Source organism: Hydra viridissima, unplaced genomic scaffold (genome assembly GCF_058129835.1).
Source record: "Hydra viridissima isolate aposymbiotic clone 2 unplaced genomic scaffold, HvirCarnegie_v1 scaffold_6, whole genome shotgun sequence".
Taxonomy (NCBI): Eukaryota; Metazoa; Cnidaria; class Hydrozoa; order Anthoathecata; family Hydridae; genus Hydra; species Hydra viridissima.
The window spans coordinates 13,255,677-13,281,978 of record NW_028324305.1 but is presented as its reverse complement, the minus strand read 5'-3'; the positions used below and the strand labels follow the sequence as shown (position 1 = coordinate 13,281,978).

General features: G+C 28.4%; 3 protein-coding genes across 8 annotated transcripts; 1 reads left to right on the top strand and 2 right to left on the bottom strand.

Annotated features, from left to right (window-relative positions):
* Nucleotides 1-2,418: 2,418 nt before the first annotated feature.
* Nucleotides 2,419-13,437, bottom strand: LOC145189922 (kinesin-like protein KIF28). Of its 3 annotated transcripts, none has more exons than XM_090090627.1 (30): nucleotides 13,192-13,437; nucleotides 12,930-13,023; nucleotides 11,935-12,129; nucleotides 11,610-11,742; nucleotides 11,351-11,430; nucleotides 11,165-11,200; nucleotides 10,786-10,867; nucleotides 10,514-10,625; nucleotides 10,290-10,400; nucleotides 9,931-10,025; nucleotides 9,783-9,821; nucleotides 9,598-9,668; nucleotides 9,446-9,506; nucleotides 9,129-9,350; nucleotides 8,948-8,982; nucleotides 8,711-8,791; nucleotides 8,432-8,546; nucleotides 8,193-8,256; nucleotides 7,890-8,024; nucleotides 7,375-7,583; nucleotides 7,099-7,184; nucleotides 6,711-6,773; nucleotides 6,451-6,588; nucleotides 6,252-6,335; nucleotides 6,007-6,144; nucleotides 5,728-5,796; nucleotides 5,218-5,346; nucleotides 4,893-5,123; nucleotides 4,730-4,786; nucleotides 2,419-2,804 (listed from the first exon to the last, which is right to left on the bottom strand). In XM_090090627.1, the coding sequence occupies exons 2-30, from the start codon at nucleotides 12,969-12,971 to the stop codon at nucleotides 2,667-2,669; spliced, it is 3,051 nt and encodes a 1,016-aa protein (XP_089946753.1). In that variant the 5' UTR covers nucleotides 12,972-13,023; nucleotides 13,192-13,437; the 3' UTR covers nucleotides 2,419-2,666. The 3 variants fall into 3 exon arrangements, with proteins under 3 accessions (XP_089946753.1, XP_089946754.1, XP_089946755.1); XM_090090628.1 differs by having other exon boundaries at nucleotides 11,935-12,130; nucleotides 12,931-13,040; nucleotides 13,192-13,306; XM_090090629.1 differs by lacking the exon at nucleotides 13,192-13,437 and having other exon boundaries at nucleotides 11,935-12,132; nucleotides 12,931-12,983.
* A 1,877-nt stretch (nucleotides 13,438-15,314) lies between these two features.
* LOC145190321 (major facilitator superfamily domain-containing protein 6-like) lies at nucleotides 15,315-17,941 on the top strand. Of its 2 annotated transcripts, XM_090090672.1 has the most exons (4): nucleotides 15,315-15,395; nucleotides 15,575-16,535; nucleotides 16,753-16,908; nucleotides 16,986-17,941. In XM_090090672.1, the coding sequence occupies exons 2-4, from the start codon at nucleotides 15,605-15,607 to the stop codon at nucleotides 17,897-17,899; spliced, it is 2,001 nt and encodes a 666-aa protein (XP_089946798.1). In that variant the 5' UTR covers nucleotides 15,315-15,395; nucleotides 15,575-15,604; the 3' UTR covers nucleotides 17,900-17,941. The 2 variants fall into 2 exon arrangements, with proteins under 2 accessions (XP_089946798.1, XP_079923278.2); XM_080067152.2 differs by having other exon boundaries at nucleotides 15,315-16,535.
* A 178-nt stretch (nucleotides 17,942-18,119) lies between these two features.
* On the bottom strand, nucleotides 18,120-24,815 carry LOC145190563 (checkpoint protein HUS1-like). Of its 3 annotated transcripts, none has more exons than XR_016453412.1 (7): nucleotides 24,215-24,815; nucleotides 23,959-24,033; nucleotides 23,516-23,643; nucleotides 19,581-19,754; nucleotides 18,955-19,150; nucleotides 18,760-18,834; nucleotides 18,120-18,673 (listed from the first exon to the last, which is right to left on the bottom strand). XR_016453412.1 is itself a non-coding variant. In XM_090090674.1 (7 exons), exons 2-7 carry the CDS (start codon nucleotides 24,008-24,010, stop codon nucleotides 18,362-18,364), a joined length of 849 nt encoding a protein of 282 aa, XP_089946800.1. In that variant the 5' UTR covers nucleotides 24,011-24,033; nucleotides 24,215-24,815; the 3' UTR covers nucleotides 18,120-18,361. The 3 variants fall into 3 exon arrangements, 2 of the variants coding, with proteins under 2 accessions (XP_089946800.1, XP_089946799.1); XM_090090674.1 differs by having other exon boundaries at nucleotides 18,955-19,062; XM_090090673.1 differs by lacking the exon at nucleotides 24,215-24,815 and having other exon boundaries at nucleotides 18,955-19,062; nucleotides 23,959-24,131.
* Between the last annotated feature and the right edge of the window lie 1,487 nt (nucleotides 24,816-26,302).

Sequence of the window (26,302 nt, the reverse complement as noted above, 5' to 3'; positions counted from 1 at the left end):
ACGTTCTGAAGAATGTACGTGCTTAACGTCACCCCCTTTATTGGTAAGTAACTTTAACTCGAATTAAATTAAATGTAGTCAAATTGACTGGTCATTTTTTATGTCACAGACTCACAGCACTGTGGCTCACTTGTCAAAGCTGCGAGCTTTTGGTCCAGTTTTTCAAGTTAGTCAAGTCTCGTTTATTGCTGAAAAGTCTTGGAAATTGACTATCTTTAAATCAAAATTAAAATTTGTAACTTGAAATATTTAACCAGACCCTACGACTTACAAGGCATTTTTTTTTTTTTACATTTATGGTAAAATATTAACACATTGTTGGCATGTAACGTTATATTACATTTTTTGCAATTTGTCACTTGAGAGCGGGTCATGTAAAAATACGTATCTACAGTATCGGACAAAACATGGTGGACAAACTCAAATTTAGAACAAAAGTTGATCAAAAACTAAAAAAAACTAGTAAAACAATTGAACATATTATTTTTTATGTAGTTTATTATGTTGTTAACAAAACTTAAAACTTTTGAATCATACTAAAAATCACTAAAAAAGTTTTAAAACACATTTTCCCTAACAAACTACATTTTTCTTTGGACAAAACAAGGTGGACATTCAAAAAATCGACTGAAAATTCAAAAAAATTCAAAAATTAACTTATTATTTTTCAAAAAACTTCAAAAGTTGACTTAATATTTGGTAGGACCTCCTTTACTTTTAATTACTTCTTTCATTCTTCGGGGCATAGACGCAATTAATGAGTCAACAATTCTCATATCAATCTCTCGCCAGGCCTTCTCGATTTGTTCAAATAATTCCTCACTGGTCTTCACATTTGCACGCTCAATCTTATTGTCAATTATTTCCCACAAATTTTCTATGGGATTCAAGTCAGGGCTTTGTGCAGGCCACTCCATTATGGTGATATTCTTGTCCTTGAACCATTGTTTTACAATTTTTGACGTATGTTTGGGATCATTATCCTGTTGAAAAATCCATTTTAGGGGCATCTCCCATTCAGCATGTGGTAACATAACATCTTCCATTATATCTTTGTAAACAAAGCGGTCCATAATTCCATTAATTTTGTGAATAGGACCAGTTCCTAGTGCTGAGAAACATCCCCAAACCATAGCAGACGCTCCATGCTTAACACTCTTCTTGGTATATTTAGTATTGAATCTGGTGTTCTTTGGTCTCCAGACTCGCTTCTTGCCGTCGCTTCCAAAAAGGTTATATTTTGATTCATCACTAAAAAGTATGTTTTTCCACTGGTCTACAGTCCAATTTTGGTGTGCTTTGGCAAACGCAAGTCTTAGCTTTCTATTTTTAAAGGAAGTTAGCGGTTTCTTGGCAGGCATTCGAGAAAACAATTTTGCTTCGTTAGCTCTTCGTCGCACAGTGCGATTAGAGATTTGTAGTTCAAGTTTTTCGGTTAATTTTGTGGATGACAAAAATGGATCTTTTTTAAGCTCTTTAACAATTATTCGATCTAGTCTTTGTGTTGTTTTTCTTGGACGTCCGCCCCGATGGTTTGTTTTATAGCAGTCACGAGATCCAAATGATTTGACAGTTTTGCTTACAGTCGATTTAGCTATATTATATTTTCTACAAATTTCAGCTTGACGTTTTCCGCTTTTAAAATCTTTAATAATATTTTCACGTAAAACACTTCCTAATTTGTCGTAAGCCATTTTAAGTTGCAATTTTTGCAAAATTTACCCCATATATCACGAGTTAAATCTATTTTTAGTTTAATTGAAAAAATAATTGGCCAGACGTTCCAAAATCTATTTATTATTTTAGAGTAATGTTAGGATAAAAGTGAAAACAAAAGAATGCGGTAAATTGAATAAAGACAATGAAATCTTATAAAAAAAGCTTCGTTTTGATTTGTCCACCTTGTTTTGTCCAAGGAAAAATGTAGTTTGTTGAGAAAAATGTGTTATAAATTTTTTTTGTGATTCTTAGTATGATTCAAACGTTTTAAATTTTGTTAAGAACATAATAAACTATTTAAAAATTAATATGTACAATTGTTTTACTAGTTCTTTTTAGTTTTTGATTAACTTTTGTTCTAAATTTGAGTTTGTCCACCATGTTTTGTCCGATACTGTAGTAGACTTGCAGTAGAGAGCGGGTATCGTACATATACGGATCGGTAAGTTTATTTGTTTTTGATATAGCTGTTCTAGGAAGTTATAAAAACATTATACACGTTTGGATTTCAAACGATGTAGCGTTCTTTGACATAGATTTTATTACGAAATGTAAAAAAGAAATAAATATTACTTGTGACTTTTCTCATTATTCAATATATATAATTTTAATTAAATATATATTTTTTATTAAACAATAACTATATAAATGATATAAATGGTGTAATAATATAAATACAAAACCAAAAATCGTGCATATTTACAATTAGCCTCGCACAAAGTAGTTCTAAACTATCCTTTTTTTTTTATCCAAACCACCCCGTCATACCCTATTATAAATAAAATTCATTAAGTATAAAAAAATAAACTTTACAAAATTTTCCAGAAATTCGGGAATAATATCTATGATCTCAAATTTATAATATCACAGCGTTCATTTTGGTTCTCGATAATTTTGGTTAGAAAAATACTTATTAAAAAGCGCTGTCATTGATCGAATCCTATCAATCATTGCATTGAACATGCAGTACTTGTCGGGTTTTTACCTTTTACTTTTTCAGAGGTTAGCACCACGTTTGCTGCAGCTGCAAATCGTTGCATATCTTTTCTATCAGGTCCTTGAAGTATCGCTTCAACTTTTGACAACTGATAGAAGTTTAAAAAAATCAAAACTTTTAGTAATTGAATTACTTGTAAAAAATATTTCAGAAACAAGTTTTTCACGATTAACAAGATTTGAATTTATCTACAGTATCGGACAAAACATGGTGGACAAACTCAAATTTAGAACAAAAGTTAATCAAAAACTAAAAAGAACTAGTAAAACAATTGTACATATTAATTTTTAAATAGTTTATTATGTTCTTAACAAAATTTAAAACGTTTGAATCATACTAAGAATCACAAAAAAAATTTATAACACATTTTTCTCAACAAACTACATTTTTCCTTGGACAAAACAAGGTGGACAAATCAAAACGAAGCTTTTTTTATAAGATTTCATTGTCTTTATTCAATTTACCGCATTCTTTTGTTTTCACTTTTATCCTAACATTACTCTAAAATAATAAATAGATTTTGGAACGTCTGGCCAATTATTTTTTCAATTAAACTAAAAATAGATTTAACTCGTGATATATGGGGTAAATTTTGCAAAAATTGCAACTTAAAATGGCTTACGACAAATTAGGAAGTGTTTTACGTGAAAATATTATTAAAGATTTTAAAAGCGGAAAACGTCAAGCTGAAATTTGTAGAAAATATAATATAGCTAAATCGACTGTAAGCAAAACTGTCAAATCATTTGGATCTCGTGACTGCTATAAAACAAACCATCGGGGCGGACGTCCAAGAAAAACAACACAAAGACTAGATCGAATAATTGTTAAAGAGCTTAAAAAAGATCCATTTTTGTCATCCACAAAATTAACCGAAAAACTTGAACTACAAATCTCTAATCGCACTGTGCGACGAAGAGCTAACGAAGCAAAATTGTTTTCTCGAATGCCTGCCAAGAAACCGCTAACTTCCTTTAAAAATAGAAAGCTAAGACTTGCGTTTGCCAAAGCACACCAAAATTGGACTGTAGACCAGTGGAAAAACATACTTTTTAGTGATGAATCAAAATATAACCTTTTTGGAAGCGACGGCAAGAAGCGAGTCTGGAGACCAAAGAACACCAGATTCAATACTAAATATACCAAGAAGAGTGTTAAGCATGGAGCGTCTGCTATGGTTTGGGGATGTTTCTCAGCACTAGGAACTGGTCCTATTCACAAAATTAATGGAATTATGGACCGCTTTGTTTACAAAGATATAATGGAAGATGTTATGTTACCACATGCTGAATGGGAGATGCCCCTAAAATGGATTTTTCAACAGGATAATGATCCCAAACATACGTCAAAAATTGTAAAACAATGGTTCAAGGACAAGAATATCACCATAATGGAGTGGCCTGCACAAAGCCCTGACTTGAATCCCATAGAAAATTTGTGGGAAATAATTGACAATAAGATTGAGCGTGCAAATGTGAAGACCAGTGAGGAATTATTTGAACAAATCGAGAAGGCCTGGCGAGAGATTGATATGAGAATTGTTGACTCATTAATTGCGTCTATGCCCCGAAGAATGAAAGAAGTAATTAAAAGTAAAGGAGGTCCTACCAAATATTAAGTCAACTTTTGAAGTTTTTTGAAAAATAATAAGTTAATTTTTGAATTTTTTTGAATTTTCAGTCGATTTTTTGAATGTCCACCTTGTTTTGTCCAAAGAAAAATGTAGTTTGTTAGGGAAAATGTGTTTTAAAACTTTTTTAGTGATTTTTAGTATGATTCAAAAGTTTTAAGTTTTGTTAACAACATAATAAACTACATAAAAAATAATATGTTCAATTGTTTTACTAGTTTTTTTTAGTTTTTGATCAACTTTTGTTCTAAATTTGAGTTTGTCCACCATGTTTTGTCCGATACTGTAGACACTAATTGAAATCAAAAGTTCACATTTACTATTAAGGTAAGATTCACATGCAGACTGAGTGATGAAAAATAACATTAACTGAACTTCCTTACCTCTAACGTTGTTTGGTTGGCAGCCTTCCTCTCTTTAAGATATTCATTAATCCGTGTCTAAAGAAATAACAACGAGCCTTTTTATATTATGAGTTTAACAAAGCCAGTACTAAGTTGAAAGTGGTATTCAGTAAAAGACTTTTAATTCTAATAAGCTGCTCACCATTTTTTTATTCATTCGCTCTGCTCGTCGTTTGTATGTATTTATTTCGCACAGCAACTTATATCGTTCATCGTCGTCACCTGTATTATTTTGCTTAGCATGACCATTGGAAATTTTATCTTGGCTCATTAACTGTCTGGTACTAATATTCGCGTTATCGAGATTGACTTCGCCAGACTGCTTGCCCCAGACGTCAATAACAAGCGGGGATTTCATTAAATAATCTACGAACTAAAATACACAATCAAACCAAATTAACAAAGAATTCCTTCAAAAGTATTTGAAAAGTTGAAAAGTAAAAATTAATTCTGATTTTGGAACTTACGGACTTTGTCACCGGACTAAATGAAAATATTTTATGATGATTAAAGTCAGGATTTATTGTGTTTTTCACAACAGATGTTAAAGTTGGTTCGTTTTGCATGTAAAGCTTATATGAACAATATGATTCACCCTAAATAAATAAAAATATATATATCTTTAAATACGTATTAAAATAAATTCTTTTTGTGTTTTAGAGTTGTTTTTTTTAAACTTTTCATTCTTTGATTCATTCTTTTCATTCATTCTTGATTTAAAGCAAATCAGCTCTCGCTCTTTTTATCTATTTGTATGTATATTTTTGTCCTTTTAAATTCGTTCATTTAAATTGTTGCAAATATAAATCCTGTTAGATTGCAAAGCAAAAAATTGAATTTGAATCTTAGAAAGTTACCTTGTAAGATTGTGCTGCAATATAATAGGATTGTTGAGCAATATAATATTTCATTTCGGTTAATCAAAAAAAAAATAAAATAGGAAACTGAAACAAAATGTTGATAAAATTATAAAAAACCTTGGAGAACTTTTTTGGCAAGCCCCTTGCTGCAGATATTTTTACTTGGCAATGAAGTGATTTTCCAATCTGAAGTCAACAGAAATAAAATTTAAAAGATTATTTCTTATGTAAAAACACAAAAATTTAAAAATCTCTTTTTTAGGTTCTTTTTTGCAATTTCATAGTTTAATTGGGATCAGAGCTGGAAAATTTGAAATTAAAAAATTAAATAATAATGAGGTTTTGATTTTGATAGTGCTTTTCAAATTCAAAACTTATAAAATAATTAGGATTTACTAATTCATTGGGGTCTTCTACAAACTCATCTTCACTGACAGGTTTTCCAGTAGTATCACAAGGTATGATCTGCACAAAAAGTTGACCAAGCTCATTCCCTTTAAAATCAGTTATGGCAAGTGTTTCCTCTAACTCAATCTGATAAAAATTATATATATTATGTATTTATATTAAATATATATTTAAAAATTTTAAAAAATTCAAAAAATAAAGTTAAAAATCTATAGTTTAAAATCCAATATTACTTTATATGCCAGACTTTGGAGATATAAATGAACTGAGCCTATTAAAACATCAGCATCCGGTGCTTCCCAGAATGGATCTTTCTCCTATAAAATAAGTTGTGTTAAAGATAGTTACTAAGTAACAAGAATTTCAGTGCAAAAAAAAAACAACAACTTTGAATAAAATTGTTCGATTTTTTATACGCATGTACATTCATGCCTTAACTACGTTCCAATGGGGATCACCATCTGTAAAGTTTTGATACATTTCTTGCATGATAAACTTTCGGTTGATGAATTTATTCTTCTCCCATATCCATTCGTTATCATTTGTAAGATCACGCATTTTCACTTTAACCTGGTGTAGCATAAATGATTTAAAAATTTAACCTTTGTAGCATAAAAAATTTAAAAATTAAAATTTTCAAAGCAATTTTTCAACATTCCAAAAAACATAATTGCTAAACAAAAACCACTCACTTCGGTTCTTCCTTCTTTTTCACCTCTTGCTTGAGGTGAAACTAAAACTGGCTCAAAAGCAACCTATAATTTTTTATGATAAATAAATAAATAATAAACAATAATAGACAATAATATGGGACAATTAGTTCCATTTTTTATCAAAAGAATGATTTTAATAATAAGATACATAAATTGTATTAATTACTTTTAACTACTAAAAAAAAAGAAAAGAATAGTGATTAATAGTTTTTAACTGAATTTTAATGAGAAGGTTGTAACTTATATCTTTAAGTATAGGTTTTTGATGTTAGTAAGATTTTAAATTTTGTATTAAAAATCAAAATAAGATTATGAGTAATTTCTTAGTAATTAAAAAAAACAAACTAAAAACAAAAGCATTGTTTACTTTCTTGTCAAGTTCTTCACTCATAGCATTTGCCTCATTAATCATTGGAAGGATTTTTAGCAAGTCTTCTTGAAGTAGTAAATCCTCTGCAAATGTACAAGATAGAATAAAAAAGTTTCAAAAAATAAAACCAAAGACCACAATAAAAATGGTTACAATACTAAAGTTAATTTTATTTAATATTAATATTTTATGCCAAATAAAGTTAAATTGAAAGTTATAACCATCATCACAATCTTTATTTTGAGTGAGCAGTTTAAATAGAAAAAAACTTACGAGGGGATTTTTTTCCTTCTTTGCTATCACCTATGTTTCCGTAGTTAATCAGTCCTGAATTCTGTGCAATTTCCTCTTGTGCTTGATCAAATGTTGGTAAAATATCTTCAAAAACTTTCCCTTGTTTCTTTGCTTCTTCTTTCTTTTTCAGAAGCTCTGTATCTTTTGGGTGGTGAAGAACAAATAAGTGATTATTTCCAATCAAAATTCTACAAGGGAGATGATAAAATTATTTATAATTTGAATCAATAAAGTAACAAATCTAAAAACTATTTTTCAAAATGAAACACTTTTTGAAGTAAAATCAACAAACTGAATTGTTATAAAAAAGATTAAAGATATTCTAAATAAAATTCAAATTAACTTATAACATTATTTTAATTAATTAAAACTTTTGATTACATAAAGTATGCATTCTTACAAAATATTAGGGTTGAAAAATGTTACAACATTAGAAAATGCTGCAGATGACTATAAACATAATCATTATTATTATCAATAATAAAAATAAGTACCTATCACCATGATGCAGTTCACATTCATCTACAAGATTGACTCCATTACAGGTCACTTTTGCTTCTTTATTAGGAGTGATTTTGATGCAATTAGTAGTACCATTATGTTCAATAACTGCATGTTCTTTTTGAATACTAAAATTAACAAAGAAGAAATTCGAGATTAGAAAATATTTCAAAGGAATTAAATGTTTAAGACTTTTTGATATGGAAAATATTTTTAAAAAGATTTTTTAAAATGTAAGAAAAAAGCATTAAACTTTAATACAACCTAAGGAACTAAATTCATTAATAAGAAATTACCTTAAACCATTTAGTAAAATTTCAGGAGGTGGAATTGCTTTTTTATTTCCAATATGATATTTACCTAAACTTTCATAAAATTACATTGAATGGAGAACAACAATAGTTTCAAAAACATGTTTTAAATTATTTGATATTTTGATCAAACAAGATTATGCAAAAGTATAATATAAAATCTTGAGTAAAGAGTACAATAACCATGACACAATAACAAAATGCATAAAACAATAACACAATACCTGGTTTCAGAAAATGTATTATCATATTTGTCAGTTGAGGATCTTCATTTAGATTCCATAAATGTGCTGTAGTCTTTTTCATTTTGTGCTCATTCTTCAGTTCTTCTTCCTTTAGCTGTTTGGAGAAAGAATAAGTTGATAAATACTAGAAAATAAGCTTACTAGAGAAAATTTAAAAATGATAAATAATCAATACGAACTTTTTAAACTTTGTATTAAAATTACTTAATGAGTGTTGAAATTATAGGGAAAATTTAAAAAATGAAAATAAACAAAAACCTTTGATGCAGCTTCTTCTTCCTTTAATCTTTCTGCCCATGTTTTTTTCATTTGTTCAACTTCTTCCTGGTTTCTTTTGAGCTGGAAGAAATTGGATATTAGTAATTATTCTTAGTAAGTTAGAACATTGTTTTTCTCATAATTACATTTGAATATAATATTCTTATCAAAGATTTCTTTGCTAGATAGAACATTAGATTGATTCTGTGTGTATTTTGATATGAAGTCCATTATTACCCTTTCCTCCATCTCTTTTTTCATAGCTTCAACTTCTAAAGATATAAAAGTTTTTAAAACTTTGATAGATCAAGACCCTAAAAGATCTTATAAATAGCTAAAGTACAAAGAAAAATGTGTTAAATAATCTAATATAAATTACTTTGAGACTTATTAAATTTGTTTCAAACAAAAAATTTACCGGCTTCATCAATTCCTTTTTTAGTACTTCCTTTTTCTGATGATTCAGAATCATCGCGTCCATTAAGTTCAGCAGCTATTGCTGCTAAGGCATTTGGATCACCTTTTGCAGCTTTCAACTGTGCAAGCAGCTTAGCATTTTCCTCGCGCAATTCTCTAATAAGTTTATCTGTTGGACTCTCATTTACAACTGCTGAAGTTTTAATTGATTTTGCACGATCAGCTACACAAAAGAATATTTATAATAAGTTGTATATCATTAGTATAAAGATCTACATATCACTTCTATAACTACTAAAAATTTGCTAATTTACCTACCAAATCTTAGTGTAGAAAGTGTTTCTTCATAGTTAATATCAGCAGGGCTAAGAGCAGCAACCTTGAATAAGAAAATTCATTAAATCATGCGTAGCAGTTACTCTCGAAATTTTATTAAAAACCATGATTGTAACTTATAGAGAAATAACTACCATAACAGTTTTACTGTTCCCCCCAAGGGCATTCTTTAATAACTTTGTGAGAACAGAATCACGGAAAGGAACTAGATATATAAAAAAAGTTCCATTACATAAAATACAAATTTACTATAATATTACGTTTATCTTATTTGATTAAGCTTTATTAAGCTAATATTTAAAAAACTAGATATTTATACCTAATACTTGACCTTTACCAGTTGAAGCATCTGCCAAAGCTAATAAAAACATGAAAGTTTTTAACTCAAAAACTACAATTTGCTTAACAACTTAAACATAAATATTTTAAGATTACATCAAAACTAATCATGCATTTAGGAAGCATACCTTTTATGACATTGCCAAGGCAAGATAAAGATTGATTGATTGCGGAACCTTCCTTTAAACGATCACCTGTAGCTCCTGTAGAATCAGCACGTTCACTTTAAATTAAATGAGAAAAATGTTCTAATATTTTGAAACTGGAACTTCATATTAGAAAATATATTGCATTTATGGAAAATCATGCTACAATTTCCTATTCATGGCTTAAGTAAAGATTGTTAATTAAATATAAAACATAACTTATATTTAACACTTACTGATTACTTTAATTGTTGATTAATAAATGTCAATTAATAGAGTTCAAAAGAAAAAAATAAAAGTAATCTAAGAATAAACAATAATGTTAATGTAACTTTAAATACCTTCCAGCCAAATCTACTAAGTTAATAACTGATGTTTTTGTAGTGTTTTGACCACTTTGCTCATTTTTACCTTTTTGTGAAAAATTGATGGCAACTATAGTGTGGGCACGACTAAAGAAAACTAAAGTATTTAGAAAAGCTTTCCATCACATGGAGATTTAAATGATTGAACAAAATAGCTTTAAAGGTAGGTTTCTATAATGAGTGCTTTTTTTTTCAACTACCTGCTTGTAGCATTCATTTGGGTAGCAGCTACTGTACGCTGTTTTGTTCCTTGCTCAATTTTTGAGTTTATATCATTGTAATTAGCAACTGGAACCATGACAAGTCCATCAACTAAAAATTATTTAGAACACTAATAAAAACCACTTCAATGAACTGTGAAATAAAACAACAAACCATTTGTATAAATGATATTTCATAATTATTTTAATTCAACAATGGAAAAATTTAAGGTAAATGTATAGAATGAAACTTCAATTTTTTTTTTTCTTACCGTAAAAACCTTGCTTTGGATCCTGCCTGACTTTCATACCTCCCTTTATGTTCAATGTTGAAGGATTAAGCAAATCTCTAACCTTTAAAAAAAATTGTTTAAAAAAATAATCTAAAATAAAACATTTTGCAAATAAATGTTATTTAAAATATATATATATATATATATATATATATATATATATATATATATATATATATATATATATATATATATATATATATATATATATATATATATATATATATATATATATATGTATGTATAAACTTATATATTATCATATATACCTTCAATCAACATATATGTATCTTTTTTGCATATGTTGATTATTTCATTTTTACTTTATATGGATATGTTAAAATTACATGCAAAATACCTGTTCATTGTAGATTTCCATCATACTTAGTTTAACCTTAAATAAATTAAACATTTTTAGTTTTATAATTTGAATAATTCAAATTTATAACAAAAAAAATATTTAAAACTTATCAGAAATTTTAAAAAAATCTAAAATAATACTTTCAATTATCTTATGTAATTTTTAATGTGCAACTTAACTGACTTGATACTCTGTAGTTGAGCCTTCTGACTTCTTTTTTGAAATGTCTTCAAACAACCTTTCACATGTAACTGGAACAATGCCTAAAATAATCAGGGTTAAAGTTAATTTTAAACACTATTGATCAATATTGCAATTAACTTCTAATTTCTTTTTTAATTTTCCAAACACTTTTCATTTACAGTCCTTTATTTTTCTGCACACTTCCTGTTTAAAGTTTAACTAAATAGTAAAAGAAAACTTTGAGTGTGTTAAGCTATACCTAAATTTACACCATACCCCACCATTGAATAAGATTTCCCTGATCCAGTTTGTCCATATGCAAACAAAGAACAATTATAACCTTTCCATGCATTAGATAATACTCCTTCACCAAGATCAGAAAAAACAGCTTTCTAAAATATTGTAAGAAGTTTTTTTGTTTTAAAGAACTAGATTTCAAAATTGATTGCAAAATCTGTAATATATCAATAAAATTCACAAAATGTTGTTAACACCAAAATGATTAAGTAAAAGTAAAATTTAAGCAAGCTAGATAATTCTTTAAAATCAATGCAGCCCATAAGTACTTGAGGAATAATTTATACCTGATCTGCATAATTTGGACTTGCAGGTGCTAAATACCCATTAGGCTGCTCCTCAAAACCATCATGGGACCAATAACTATAGTCAAATGCAAACTTTCTAGGTTCACTATTCGGCTCTTCAGGATTAGAAATATATGTTGAATTCCCTGTCATTTTAATGCAGAGTACAGAATTTCTTTCTTTTTCACGTGAATTGTGTGACAAAAGTTAAGCATTTATGGTATAAAAAATAGCTATATTAAGTAAACAACTTTTACATCATGCACAAAAAAATGCACATGGATTTGATAGAAAAAATTTTTTAACCTAATTATATGTATTTATTACATTTTATCAAAAGATGAGTTAACTTCCAATTACTATATATATTTATCTTTCTTTATCAGTAGGATATTAACCTTTATCTATTAAATATCAATTTTATTTTTTACTGTTTAAATGAACTAATATTTATATTTTCTTTTTTAAATCTTTTTTTGGAATTTTAAAAATGCTTACAGAAAATATGCATGAAAACTTATATGAAGATTAAAATTAAGTATGAACCAATGTAAAGAGTTCCCTCTCTATTATTAGCATTTAATAGTCAAACAAATACTTAGTATTTGCTTTTAATTTATCAAAACAAAATGAAAAACAAATATTAAACTAATGAGTTCACATGTACATAACAGAAAGTGATTCACAACATTCTTCTATCACTAAGCATGTAAAGTAAGCAAAAAGTTTACATAGAGTATATCATTATATATTTGATTGAATTGCAGTAAATGTTAAAAGCAGCACCCTTAAACATTTTCAAAATTTTATTCTGTTTATAATTTTTGTCAGACAAATGTTTAATAACTTATCAGTTAAACCAAACAAAAATGTAGCATACTGATATCATTTCAGTTAAAGTATTTTCTACATACATGTCAGATTTATACATATATAGGCTCGCATATTTTGCTTTACGTCTAGATAAGTATACAAACGCTTGAAGAAAAGGATATGAATGGTCGAACGCGTACAGCAACCCTAACATTTTCTGACATTATTGTCGCTTTTTCAATTTCTGTCTTCTATGTTTTATGTTCTGTGCTCTAACTAACATGTGAAGTAAACTGAATTTAAATAACTATATTATCATTCTTATATATATATATATATATATATATATATATATATATATATATATATATATATATATATATATATATATATATATATATATATTTAACAGTTCGTTACCTTTATTACTAATAAACTACTTACCCAGCTTTAAAGTTTGTAAGAATAATCTTTAGTCACTTTAATCGTTCAGGTGAGCGTGATATCAAAAATTTTATTTTGAGAAATCTGGAAATGTTATTAAAACATCCGCGTATGAACTTTCGTCGTATTTTTTTCTCCAGCTGCGATAGTAATATAATGGTGTCCTGACAACCATTCGCAATGTATATTTGCATAATTATCAATTTTTTATCAAAGAAATGCATCTAAATGATAGAATTTTGTTTAATTAAATTTAAAACCTTTATCAGTTTTTTTACCACCATCATCATCATCATCATTATTATTATTATTATTATTATTATTATTATTATTATTATTATTATTATTATTATTATTATTATTATTATTATTATTACTATTATTATTATTATTATTATTATTATTATTATTATTATTATTATTATTATTATTATTATTATTATTATTATTATTATTATTATCATTATTATTATTATTATTATTATTATTATTATTATTATTATTACTATTATTATTATTATTATTATTATTATTATTATTATTATTATTATTATTATTATTATTATTATTATTATTATTATTATTATTATTATTATTATTATTATTATTATTATTATTATTATTATTATTATTATTATTATTATTATTATTATTATTATTATTATTATTATTATTATTATTATTATTATTATTATTATTATTATTATTATTATTATTACTATTTAATCTGACTGTTTCTTTCCGCTCAGTCTTGAACAAGCTGATTTGGTGTGTCTTGCAAGTATAAAGAATACACAACTCTACTTCGTAATTAATCTATTAATCCCTTGAGACAATAAGAACAGAGAATACTTTTAAAAAACTCTGATAGCTCAGGATCGAAAATTTTACAAGCTTCTCAATGAAAAAAAACGTAGCCCCTACTTTCAGATAAAGATCATCTTGTAATAGTAACATAACCATAGGAGATAAATTACAATGTGTGATAAATTACAATGTGTGAAAATTCTGACAACGTTTTAGAACCGCACAAGGGTAGCCTGCAATCCATGAGAAGTCAACTATTCAAAGATAGCATCAGCAGTATAAAGCTTTTTTTAATGAAAAGTTTTTTATCAATGATTTACACCGCTTTCTGTGCAAGAAACTGATCGATATCAGCGCTAAAAAATAGGTACGCTGGAAGCCCTATTTTGATTCTACAATGTTTCTAAAAATGACGTGGACTATTTTTTAAAAGTATCTTTTTTAACACTGAGGTTAAAAAGCAAGCTAAGCTTAAATTTAAAATCTGATTCCAAAGGTCTTTTGTTGTTAATACATTTTGAAACGAACATTTTTTTAAGAATGCACATTAAATTCATACCGTTTTTTTTAATATATATAAGAACTGATTTAAGTTAATATTTTTACTTGTACAATAAATACTAATCTTTTTGAATATTTTAACAAGCTTGGTATATTTTTAAGATTCTGTATACTTTAAAACAACTTTGCAATGTGTCAATTTTGAACTGGGGGTCGGTGAAGAAACTCATGCCTTCTACTTGTTCCGGCCATTATAATATTTGTTATAAGAATAGTTCCGGTCATCATAACATTTGTTATCAGTTTGTAAATATTCTTTAACGGAAAAATAAAAAAATATCTATTTACTTTTTGCTATTGTTAACTAATATTAACAACATATAACTAATAATAACTAATAATATATAACTAACAATATGTAACTAATAAATCTAATAATAAATCTTTCTGCAGTTCGTTCAACTTTAAGTGGATAATCAATAACTTAAATCATTATTATCTTTAACCTTTTTGATTCTACATTAATTTCAATTTAAAAGTTAAATACATATGTTAACTAATACAATATATAAATACATCGTTGTTTTCAAACTATGTTTTCTTTTTTCCACACTGTTTTTAAAACATTTAAAACTTGATTTTGAGGTATTATAATTCTTCATTAAAAGGCCAAATATTCTCTCATGATTTATTAGAAAAAGCATATCTGCGCATACAACTTGCTAAAAAACAAACGTGTAGAACAAACTAAAACATGTCGATAGTATTCGCGTTTACCGAATGCAGTATTCGCTGCATAACTTCAAGTAAAAATTATGATAAAGTGGGTATCGCGTATACCGAATGAGCGGCGTTACGGCTTTGGTTTTAAAGATTTAAAATAACAAATGCCAAAAGTAGGATGTTTTTTAAGAAATAAATAAGGAAATATGAGTTATTTATATAGATTCAATAGGTTTTGCTTATTTGCGATAAATTTTTTCAGCAACAAGAAGCAGTAGGTGAAGCAGGAATTCCAAAGGATTCAGTTAGTTATACAAAGTTTTGTTAGAAAAAAAAATTTTTTTTTTTAAAGTAGCTCTCTGAGACTGAAACCGTTAAAAGTATGTCAACAAACAGCGCTTTGTACGTTCCTCATGGTATTTGCTCACCTCTTATTTCACCTATACCTCATGAAGCATCTGAAATCAAGAATGCTGAGCCTCGAATAAGTCGAGAAAGACTTCCTCGCTCTTTATCTGATGAAAGATTTTACATTTCAAACGACGACAAACTTGAATGGGAGCGTTCGAACGATGAAGAAATCAACGAAGAAGATAACAAAGAGTCATGTCGTTGCGTGCAAATAAATACGAATTTGTTATTGTATAAAATTTTCTACTTCCTTTTCTATGGAGCTATTGGATCACTTTTCCCATATTTAGCTGTATTTTACAAACAATTATATTTATCAGCAAAACAAGTTGGTTTTTTGATCGGTGTTCGCCCTTTTATACAAATGTGTGCTGTGCCATTATGGGGGGCTCTAGCAGATACGTATGATGTCAAAAAATACATTTTATTAATGTCTATAGCCTCTTGGTTGATTACAAATTACAGTATATCAATTGTTAGAACTCCATTAGAAATAGCGTGTAATATTAACACAACCTTTATTCGTCCGCAAGAAGTGGGTAAATTGGTAGAAAACAGTAAACCTCCCATAGAGGGTTTATCAACTCCAAAAACTTTGCCCTTACTAAATTATTTTTATGAAAAAAATAACATGACTGGAAAAACATCAATTTTTAAAGAAACTGTAAACAAAAGTCATAAAATAGAAAGACAAAAAAGAAAAGTCAACCAAGAGTTTGAACTGGTAAAAATATTCCAGGGCATATTCAAAGAAGGGTTAACACGAAGCAGAAGAAAGTCGTTTAATTACTTGAATTTAACTGAGAGCGAGGATTCTGAACGTCATCGTATCGTTGCAGCTGATGAACTCGAAAGCGAGTTTGACTCTTTAAATACAGACGAGGAGTACCCATGGCCTTTAGGTAACTTAGTACACCATTTCAAATTAGTATTATGAATGAGTATTAAATATTTGACTAGCTATTTCAACTAGGAGAAAAGTTGAGAAGGAGAAATGAAAAATAAAAATAGCGACGAAAAGTAAAAAATATGGTTGCTGCGAAAAGAAAAACGATTTTCTGAAATAAGACAATAAAAAACTTTTACATGTTTTTTAAAATCAAGTTCATCATCTTTTAGATAGTATTGAAAAGAAGCCAAATAAAAAAGAAGAAGACGAGATGAAGAAAGATTCCATGAAAATCTTTATTGTTTTAATCGTTATTACTTTGATCGGAACTTTACTAGCGTCTCCTGCTGCAACTTTAGCTGATACAGCGACACTAGAAAATCTAGGTAACTTTTATTTAAAGAATAAAGGGAGAGCAGAAATTTTGTTATAGATGTTAACAATAACGTTTTCTCATTTTCAGGTGAAGAAACCTACCTTTATGGATTTCAAAGACTATGGGGAGCATTTGGTTGGGGACTTAGTGCTTTTGTGGTCGGTGCAGTAGTAAGCGGTATACAAAACGTATTTTGTGCACAAGGGCGACACGTTGATTATATTTTATCGTTTTACGTCTACGCTTCTATGATGGGATTAGCTTTCATAACTGCATTTTTTTTTAAATTCAAACTCCTTGAAGATCGTGCCCCATACACGGATTCTCTTTGGGAGGCGATTAAGTTGTTTAGCGATGTTCAGCATACTTGCTTCGTTATAACCCTTCTAATATCAGGAGCAGCTTTAGGTTTTATTCACACGTTTTTGTTTTGGCACTTGCATGATATAGGTGGAACGCAGTTATTATTCAGTGTCATTTCTGCTGTTCAATGCATATCCGAGGTGTTTATGTACTTAGTTTCTGGTTATATTATGTTGAACATAGGTTGCGATAATCTCTTTTACATCGGAATAGCAGCAAATGTCATACGATTACTTGCGTATTCCTTTATAAACCAACCATTATATTCTATTCCACTTGAAATTTTACAAGGTGTATCATCTGCATCAATTTGGACTGCAGCTGTTTGTTATATTGGATTAATTCCTGGAACTCCGGTAACGCTGCAAGCTCTACTTCACGGTATTTATTGGGGCTTAGGGCACGGCGGAGGAGGAATACTGGGAGGCGTATTAGTGAGTTACGTGGGTTCACATTCCACATTTCTTGTATACGGTTGCGTTTGTTTTTTTAATTTGGCGATATTAATGCTTCTGAAGTATTGGGCTAAGATTATCAACTTATTAGGAAGCTACACCTATGTTGAGAATATACCGTCAGGTACATACATACTAACTCATCCTCACCGCACCGAGGAAACTAAAAATGCATCAAACTAAAATATTTTGTAACAATACTTTATTTAGGTTTATATTCAAAAATTACTTTTTTGTTTTTTGTTTTTTTTATTCTTAATTCAATAGGACAGTTTCTACTTTAATTTTAGAGAAGAAATTTTCCCCATTCAGTCCTGGATCTTACAATCTCCAAACAACATAAAACACTTCATGATGACAGTACAAATTAGTGTGTAGACGTGTCGAGAATTGAGAAACCAGATAAACTGAGAACCAATATAATTCAAACAAGAAAAGTCAACTTTGTTAACAAGCTTTTATTTTAACATAGTTTTTAACTTGTTTGCTAACATTTGACTTTCTAATAAACTTTATTCCAACATTCTATCCAGTTCCGTACAACTAAATCACAGTAATCTTCACTTTTCTTTAAAACAAATCATAATCTTTAACTGAACTATCAGAATTGTCTTAATACATAATGCAGGTTCAACAATCTTTTTTCTAACCTAAAGCTATGTTTGTAGATGGTATAAAATATTGGAATAGCAAATTATTGCACTCTAAAAACATGTGCACGGCTTTTTGATCTACAATCGCACATAGAGTTTTTGTGGCGTTGAATTGCTGGGCATGAAAGAATGACACCAATTTTTGAATGTCAACTCGGGCTTCTACAGATACAGTTTCGTCAACTTCGGTTGGGGAATTCGCTTCATCGGATTCGATTAACATATTTTGAAAGTAAGTTGCAGCAGTAACTTCCTCGGTTTCAACTTTGAAACAAAGTTCTCCATTTTGCGAAGCAGTGATCACCTTAAAAAGTGAAAACAATTCACACGTGAATTAACAGTCACCGTCATTGATGCTGGCAAACATCAAATAGTGCTAAAAAAAGATACCATGTATCCGCTGATATTTTTCATTCTTTCAACAATGCTTTTCATTACTTTAAGATTCGGCGTAAAAATTTTTATCTAAAAAAAAAAGTAAGCAAAAAACGAGCGCATTAAACTAAATAATAACAGTAACCATAGCAATAACAGCCTGTAGCAACAATATCAAAGAAATAAAAAATTATTAAAAAACGAAGTTACGTCATAATGAGGCAAATTTGGCTTCTTATAATCATCCCAGTATCTTGTAGGTATCACTGCAACAGGAACATCATGAATGACATTGCGCGTGTGGGCAGTGAGGGAGGACTATTGAATATAATGAAATTATTGTAGTTATTTATTACCCAAAGTTTGAACAATAATCATATTCAGCTTTCCTTTTCAAGTCACTTTTCTAAAAATATGAGCGAAACAGATTGTAGATAATTTTTAAATTGTCGCCAATTGCTGTTAGTATACATGTTAGTATACATGAGAACAATTTTAAAAACATCCTTATCAAAAATTCTTTATAAATGATTAAGACTTGATCACATTAAAACTATGGTTTTAATGAGATCAACTCTTAATCATTTGAAGACTATCAACAGGGATTTATTTGATTCCATTTTTTTCTAAAATTGTTTTTTAATGGAAAAATCATATATATGTGATAGGCATTAAAATTATATTTACAATTATTGAGTTGTGTAGATAAAATTATAAATTGTTGTCGATTATTTGAAACCAGAGAACTTGATTTAGGCTCCTAAAACGTTGCCTACTGGTATAACATTAATAATTATAAAAATGTAATCGGAAACTTATTTAATGAAAATCCTCACCAAGGTGATTTCAAATGTTAAGCAAGGAGTTTGTTTTTTTGTAAGCTTGATTTTAATGAATTGTGCAGTATGACCAGATTTCATTGCACGTACAATATTTTCATTAAGAATTTCCAAGTAAATTTCATTCTTCTCATCTTTACCTTCAATCCGATACTCATCAAAGTAATCAACCTGAAAGCAATTTATACATAATAATAAAACCTTTTTTTTTAAAATACCTCAAGGTATTGACCTGAACTCCACACAGTTTGTCTATTCCAACCTTAACAATTAAATTGAGAACCAAAAAAATTGAATCAATTTCTGATAAAGTTAAAAATTAGCTACAGTCTGAGAGTAAATTAATTTTAAGTTGTGAGGGTCATTTTCACTAATTTGACAAAGCTAAAACTTCGTTAATTAATGTGTGGCATAGAAATACATTCAAATATTTTAAAGAAGTGTAATTTTCTTCCCTAGAAAAGGTACACCTTGTGAAGTACTTTTGAAACTTATTTATGCTTTCTATCTTAAGACAAAATTACAAACAGTGGAAACTGAACTTGAGCAGGATTAACTCTAATGTCAAATAATTATGTTTGGTTTGTTAATTATGTAAGTTTGTTAATTATGTTTGGTTTGTTAACAATGTGGATCATACAAATAGCATATTAGCATAATGCTGCTCAGCAGGAGAGGTTATGCAATCCATAATTCCACAACTGTTGCTCTCAGATGTCAAAATGAATAAGTCTTTGATAGAGTTTTTGGGATAAAAAAATTGGGTAATCTTCTCAGATTACCCAATTATTTTATCCCAAACATATTTTTATTTAACAAAAGTTAAAGAACTTTACTTCATCTGTTGAGTTCTGTAAATGAAGTAAAAGTAAGATTTTTTTCTGTATGGTTTGTAGCTATTTTTAGCAAAGAGTGAAAAAAAAAAAATTTCCATTCAAACACTTTTGTAAAAATAGTTATATCTATATTTACTAAAAAATTTCAGAAAGTGTGTTTTAATTATTGATCTCTAATTATTTCTTATTTTAAAAAAATATTCCAAATAATGTTAAAATAAATTTACAGTTTTAACTTCTTATCTATGCTTTCATCAAAATTTAACTTTCTTTTGAACAGGTTACACTTGCTTGTTGTAGTCAACAATATAGATGAAAAGCTGTTTTCCATAGATGGGATGACTTGGATTTATATTTAATCCAGTGAGAAGCAAATATTGCTTTTAGAATCACTGAGAATGGCAATGACAATGAGGTTACGGAAGTGCTTTGACGGGGTGTACAAAATCTAGGTGCAAAGTGTTTCCAATTGCACATTATTAAAGTTCTTAAAAGTTCTGACAAAACCAACTGCTGATGTTATCTTTTTCTTTGTGACAAGAATCAACATTACTTAACAGTTTTAGACCATCACTTCCATCAACGAACTCATCACCAAGATAACGTTGAATTTTTAAATTTTTAAAAAAAATTTTAACCTGCTGAAACTGTGACAAGATGAGCTCAATAGTTCAATGGCACAAGGAGCTCAGATTTTTATAATTTTCAGAAACATTTTTAGTAATTATAGCAATCAGCTATTATTACAACTGTTTAAAAATGTTGTTTGGCATTAGACTCACTGGTGGATGTTGTTAAAATTGTTTAAAAATGTTAATTGACACTAGACTCTCTAGTAGATGGGATTGTGAGAAGGTCCTTTAGTTTTGGTTAAGTTGTTGAGAATGAAGCCTAATGCGCTCATGTTGAATTTCAAGCAATTTTTTTATCTGGCAAACCTGTGATATGAAATCTGATAAATTGTTACAGTGAACAAAATGTCATTTGAGGTTGTGGCTCATGGAGGAAATGAAAAAGCTTGAAACTTTTTTCTTTCATTTGCAAAAATTTTTTTGAAGTTAGCTGAAATTAGATGAGAAATAAAAGCTTTTTCAAGGTAGATGCAAAATCACACATTGAAAGACCAGTGTTTCTTGTGCTTGAACCGTATCACTTGTTGAGAATGGAGTTTCTTTTTAGCTGAAGGACCAGGTGGTAAAGGCATTGGTCTTCCACCATTCTGTCACTTATCTGACTGTTACACTATGTTTTTCTTATGTTGACAAACTTGGAACTGCTGGTGCATTTTTACTTCAGCGAACAAATTTTTACTTGATCAGGCCTCTCATACACTGTGCTTCTGTTTTTGAAAAAGTTGCAACTAGAGTATGGACATGGTTATTGTTAAGTGTTCTGATTTGACAGATCATACAGTTAAAGCCACTTGATTTTCTCTTTATTTTTACGGTTTGCTAAAGAAATATAATAGTAGTTACTAAACTTGGAGAAAAATAAGACTTTATCTGGGAAGATTTAAGGTTCTATCACTTTAGCTATAGTAGAGATTAGAAATTGTTAATTCTTTTTACTGGTGAAAGCCCAAGTATTATTACCTTTGTAAAAATGGAATACTGGTTTACCAATAGTTAGACATGGTTGTACAAACAAAATTGACAGTTTTGAAATCTCACTATTAATTTCTAATTTCTGGTTTGTCAGGCTAGATTATCACTGTTTGGTAGTTACTTAAGATAGAAAGCATAAATACGCTCCAAAAGTGCTTCACAAGGTGTACCTTTCTAGGGAAGAAAGTTACACTAAATTAAAATATTTAAATCCCAATTTTCTTAAGATAGAACACATAAATAAGCTTGAAAAATTCTTTTACAATTTTCTCAGATTTACCTGCTTGAAAAACTTAATACTTTATCAGCATTTTTTACAAGAGGAAAAGTTAGCAGAGACTATTTCTAAATCCATATATTTTTGAAATAATTCAAGTGGAAAATCTGTGAAATTATCTCAGTTAGCTCAGCTCAAGTAGAATGAGCATTCAGTATGAAAAAATAGTAATGAGAAAAGAAACTCCCTGTTAATTGAGAATATTTTATGACAATATATACACTAGGAAAACATAGACAGATTGGTTGCAACAGAAGGTCATCATAAAGCTGAAGATACCAAAACAAAAAAGAAATACAACAAAAATTTTCTTCTAAGGACCAAAAAGTACTTATAATTGTTTTTGCTTTGTTTTTGTTTGATAATATATCCAAAATAAGCAACATAAAGATGAAAAAATTTAGAAAACCTTAGGCACAATGAGCTGCTCAAATATAATATATATTGGAACAACTTATTAACTTTTGCTTTCCTGAACTTTGATTTTTTAAATTTTAAAAATTTTGAGGTTCCAAGCTTTCCTATTTCTTGTGTTAAGTAATTCCTTATATAAATATATCATGGAGAAATGTTTTACCAAACCTTTAGAGTGTTAAATCAAGTATCACACACAGAATTTTTTCAAAGGAGTGTATCTAGAATTTTTCAAGGGATGTATCAAGTGGTACACCCAGAATTTTTAAGGGAGGTACTATCAGCAAACTATTTTTTAAAAATTTTCAATGACAGGACTAAATTGAGTTTCAATTCATCAAAAAATAAAAAAGCTGATAACAAATTTAAGAGTAAAAAAATAGAGTTTAAGCATGATTTTCCTCTAATCATTAAGCAATTGCTGAAGCTGCACACAATCTTTAATTATAATTGAGGATCTGTGGCTCAATAAAATTCAGAGGTTTTGATGCAACAGCATCAAATACAAGGTAAAGAAATGGTGCATGCATTCTGACAGAATAAATGACAAAATAAATTTACTATAGCTCACATTTTTAAATACAGTAGAGTGCTTAGAAACAACAATTTTTTCAGTTTTGTTCAATTTTTTCAGAATTACTTTTCACAAACTTTCTCAAACAAGCTGACATTTTCACCAAATGTTCTTCATATTAATTCAGTTCATAATACAACCCACAAAAATAATAAATTATAACAGTTAATTTATCAAACTTAAAAAAACTAAACTAATTTACTAACTGTAAAGTAAAAATTGTAAACCTGATTCATTTCACACCAAAAGGTTGCTCCTCCATTGATAACTTTTTCATTTTGAGTCAAAACAACTTGGTTTGCAGATAACTTAAGTGTGCATGTCTTGGATATTTTGCTGACAGTAGTTAGTACTTCTACATACATAGATACATAGATACATACATAGGTATGTAGATACATAGATACATAGATACATACATACATAGATACATAGATACATACATACATACATACACACATACATACATACATACATACATACATACATACATACATACATACATACATACATACATACATACATACATACATACATATATATATATATATATATATATATATATATATATATATATATATATATATATATATATATATATATATATATATATATATATATATATATATATATAAATAGAAGTCAAGAACTTAAAAACAAATTACTGTACTAGTAAACTGTTGGATGCAGCCAATATCAACAAGCTTTGAACGAAACTTCATATCTTGACACAAAGTTTGAAAAGCTGAAAAATAACTGAATAATTATTTCTTAAACTAATATGGTATACAAGTTATACAAGTACTTAAAGTTAAAAGCATAAAAAGTAAAAAAAAAAAAAAAAAAAAAAAAAAGTAATGATAACAATAATAAAAAAAAATTGTAAACTATTTTTTTCTTTTATTTGAAATGTCTTTTAGACATACTTCTACAAATTACAGATATATTTCATATACTAATATCACTTTGTTTAAATCAAACAACAGCATAGCTTTCAAGATAAAAATTTGTCAGGTAAATATTTTCAATCCATAACATTTTTCGATACTCAAAAACATCATGTCATGTTGTATGGTTTTTCTCCAGGTTCTTGGTCTTCACAGCAGTTTTTTTTGCTAACATTAAAATTTATCAAATCATTTTCAAAGCTTTTTCACATCAAACATTTTCCTCACTGTATTTTCCTTTATTATTATCATTTTTTTTAAATCGTGCTTTGCCATCTCTGAGCATGTATATCAGCTCTTGTAGATCACTTCATTAATCATATCCTTAATTTTTCCATTGATTGGCCGTTGACTTTACACAGCTTGTATGAATTTTACGCATTTTCATTGGGATACTTCTGTTTATAAACAAGGCTTTCACCACCATCAAATTTTTCTATGCCCTGTTACGTTTTGAGATGTTTTGAACAATTTTTGCTGCTAATGTGTTATTCATTCAGAGAATAGTAGGACCATTTTTTAAATAATGAATGAAATTAACTAAACTACTTTTCTATAATATTATATTTCATCATAGCCTAAAGAACAGACTTAATCTTATGAATATGACAGCATATAAGATATTAAAATCATGTATACTAGGAATTTCACGAATAAAAATTTAATCTTATCTCAGACGCCAGTATTTTTTATTTTTTAAAAACAAATTTAAAACACGGCAAACGTAAACAAAGAATTCAAGACAAAATGCGTTGGCTACACGTGTTTATTTTTAATAAGAAATGTGTTTATAAGAAACTGGTACTAGAAGCCCCAAAATCTTTAGAAACTATTAATATTAAGTTACTTTTCAAAAAATAAGAAACTTTCTGGTACTTGCCCATTTGCTTGGTTTCTTATAAAAAAAAGCGTGTAATTCTAATAATCGTTTGGTAAAATACATGTAATACCGTGAAAACTTGGAGTAAAAAAAAATTTATATAAAAAATATCCCTAGAAATACAAATTTTAGACAGAAAATTACAGATAATTTAATTGGGCCCTTAGTTTTCGTAAATTGCTCGAAAGGTTTGAGGAGTGCAACACTGAACTCGCCCAATTTATCTAAATTATAGCACGTAACCCAATTTATCTAAATTTTTGCATGTAACCCAAGAGTCTGAGCTTAGGGAATATTCGGCCGCCGAACAGGTAATTTAAAAAAAATTTTTGGGTCCCGAACCAGTTATGTATAGAACGGTTAACCCGTTGACGGACACTTGCGTCTATAGCTGTCAAAGCGAAGCTCACTGTGGCATGACGGTAATAGCCGCAACCTAATTAAAGGTGCTGAGTTAATCAAAATTAAGTTTTTTTAAGCAGAAAAAGTAAAAATATACTTCTGATATTCTAAAAATTACAAAAACATAAAGTGTTAATTTTCGAACTTCACTTGTTCCTACTGTCCGTCAATGTGTTAAATAACCGAACGGCTTAACGAGCACCGACAGCTAAGTAACCGTAATCGATAAATCATCGGGTACCCGTCCGAGTATTTTTTAATACCCAAAAACCCGAACCCGTTCGAATTTTGGCTTTATCACCGTTCGGGTCCCGAAACTTAGTAAAAGATTTTAAAAATTGCTAAAATCGCAAAAATTGCTAAAAGTCACAAAAACTTGTTACAAGTTTTTGCTTACAGTAATATTAGCATCTTTGGAAGACTCTGTGAAATGTTTAAACTAAAATTCAAAAAAGTACTAACTTAAACCTACTTAAGCTGGGAGTTAATTAAAGAAGTATTTCATTAAACAGATTGAGTCCATAGTTAATTAAAAAATGTGAGTAAATGAAACAGGTTAAATGATTTGAAAATAAATGCAGTTTTGATACCAAAAGTTAGCTTTCTAAACACATTAGGTGCCTTAGTCATCATAGAAATAAAATATTGGCAAATACAGCGTTTTCTCCTTTGAATTTTTACCTAACACTGATTACAAAATAAACATCTAAAATTTGGAAATATGCTGCTTTTTTTCATGAGTTTTTTAGCATGAAACAAATTGAAAGAAATTTGAGCCAATTGTG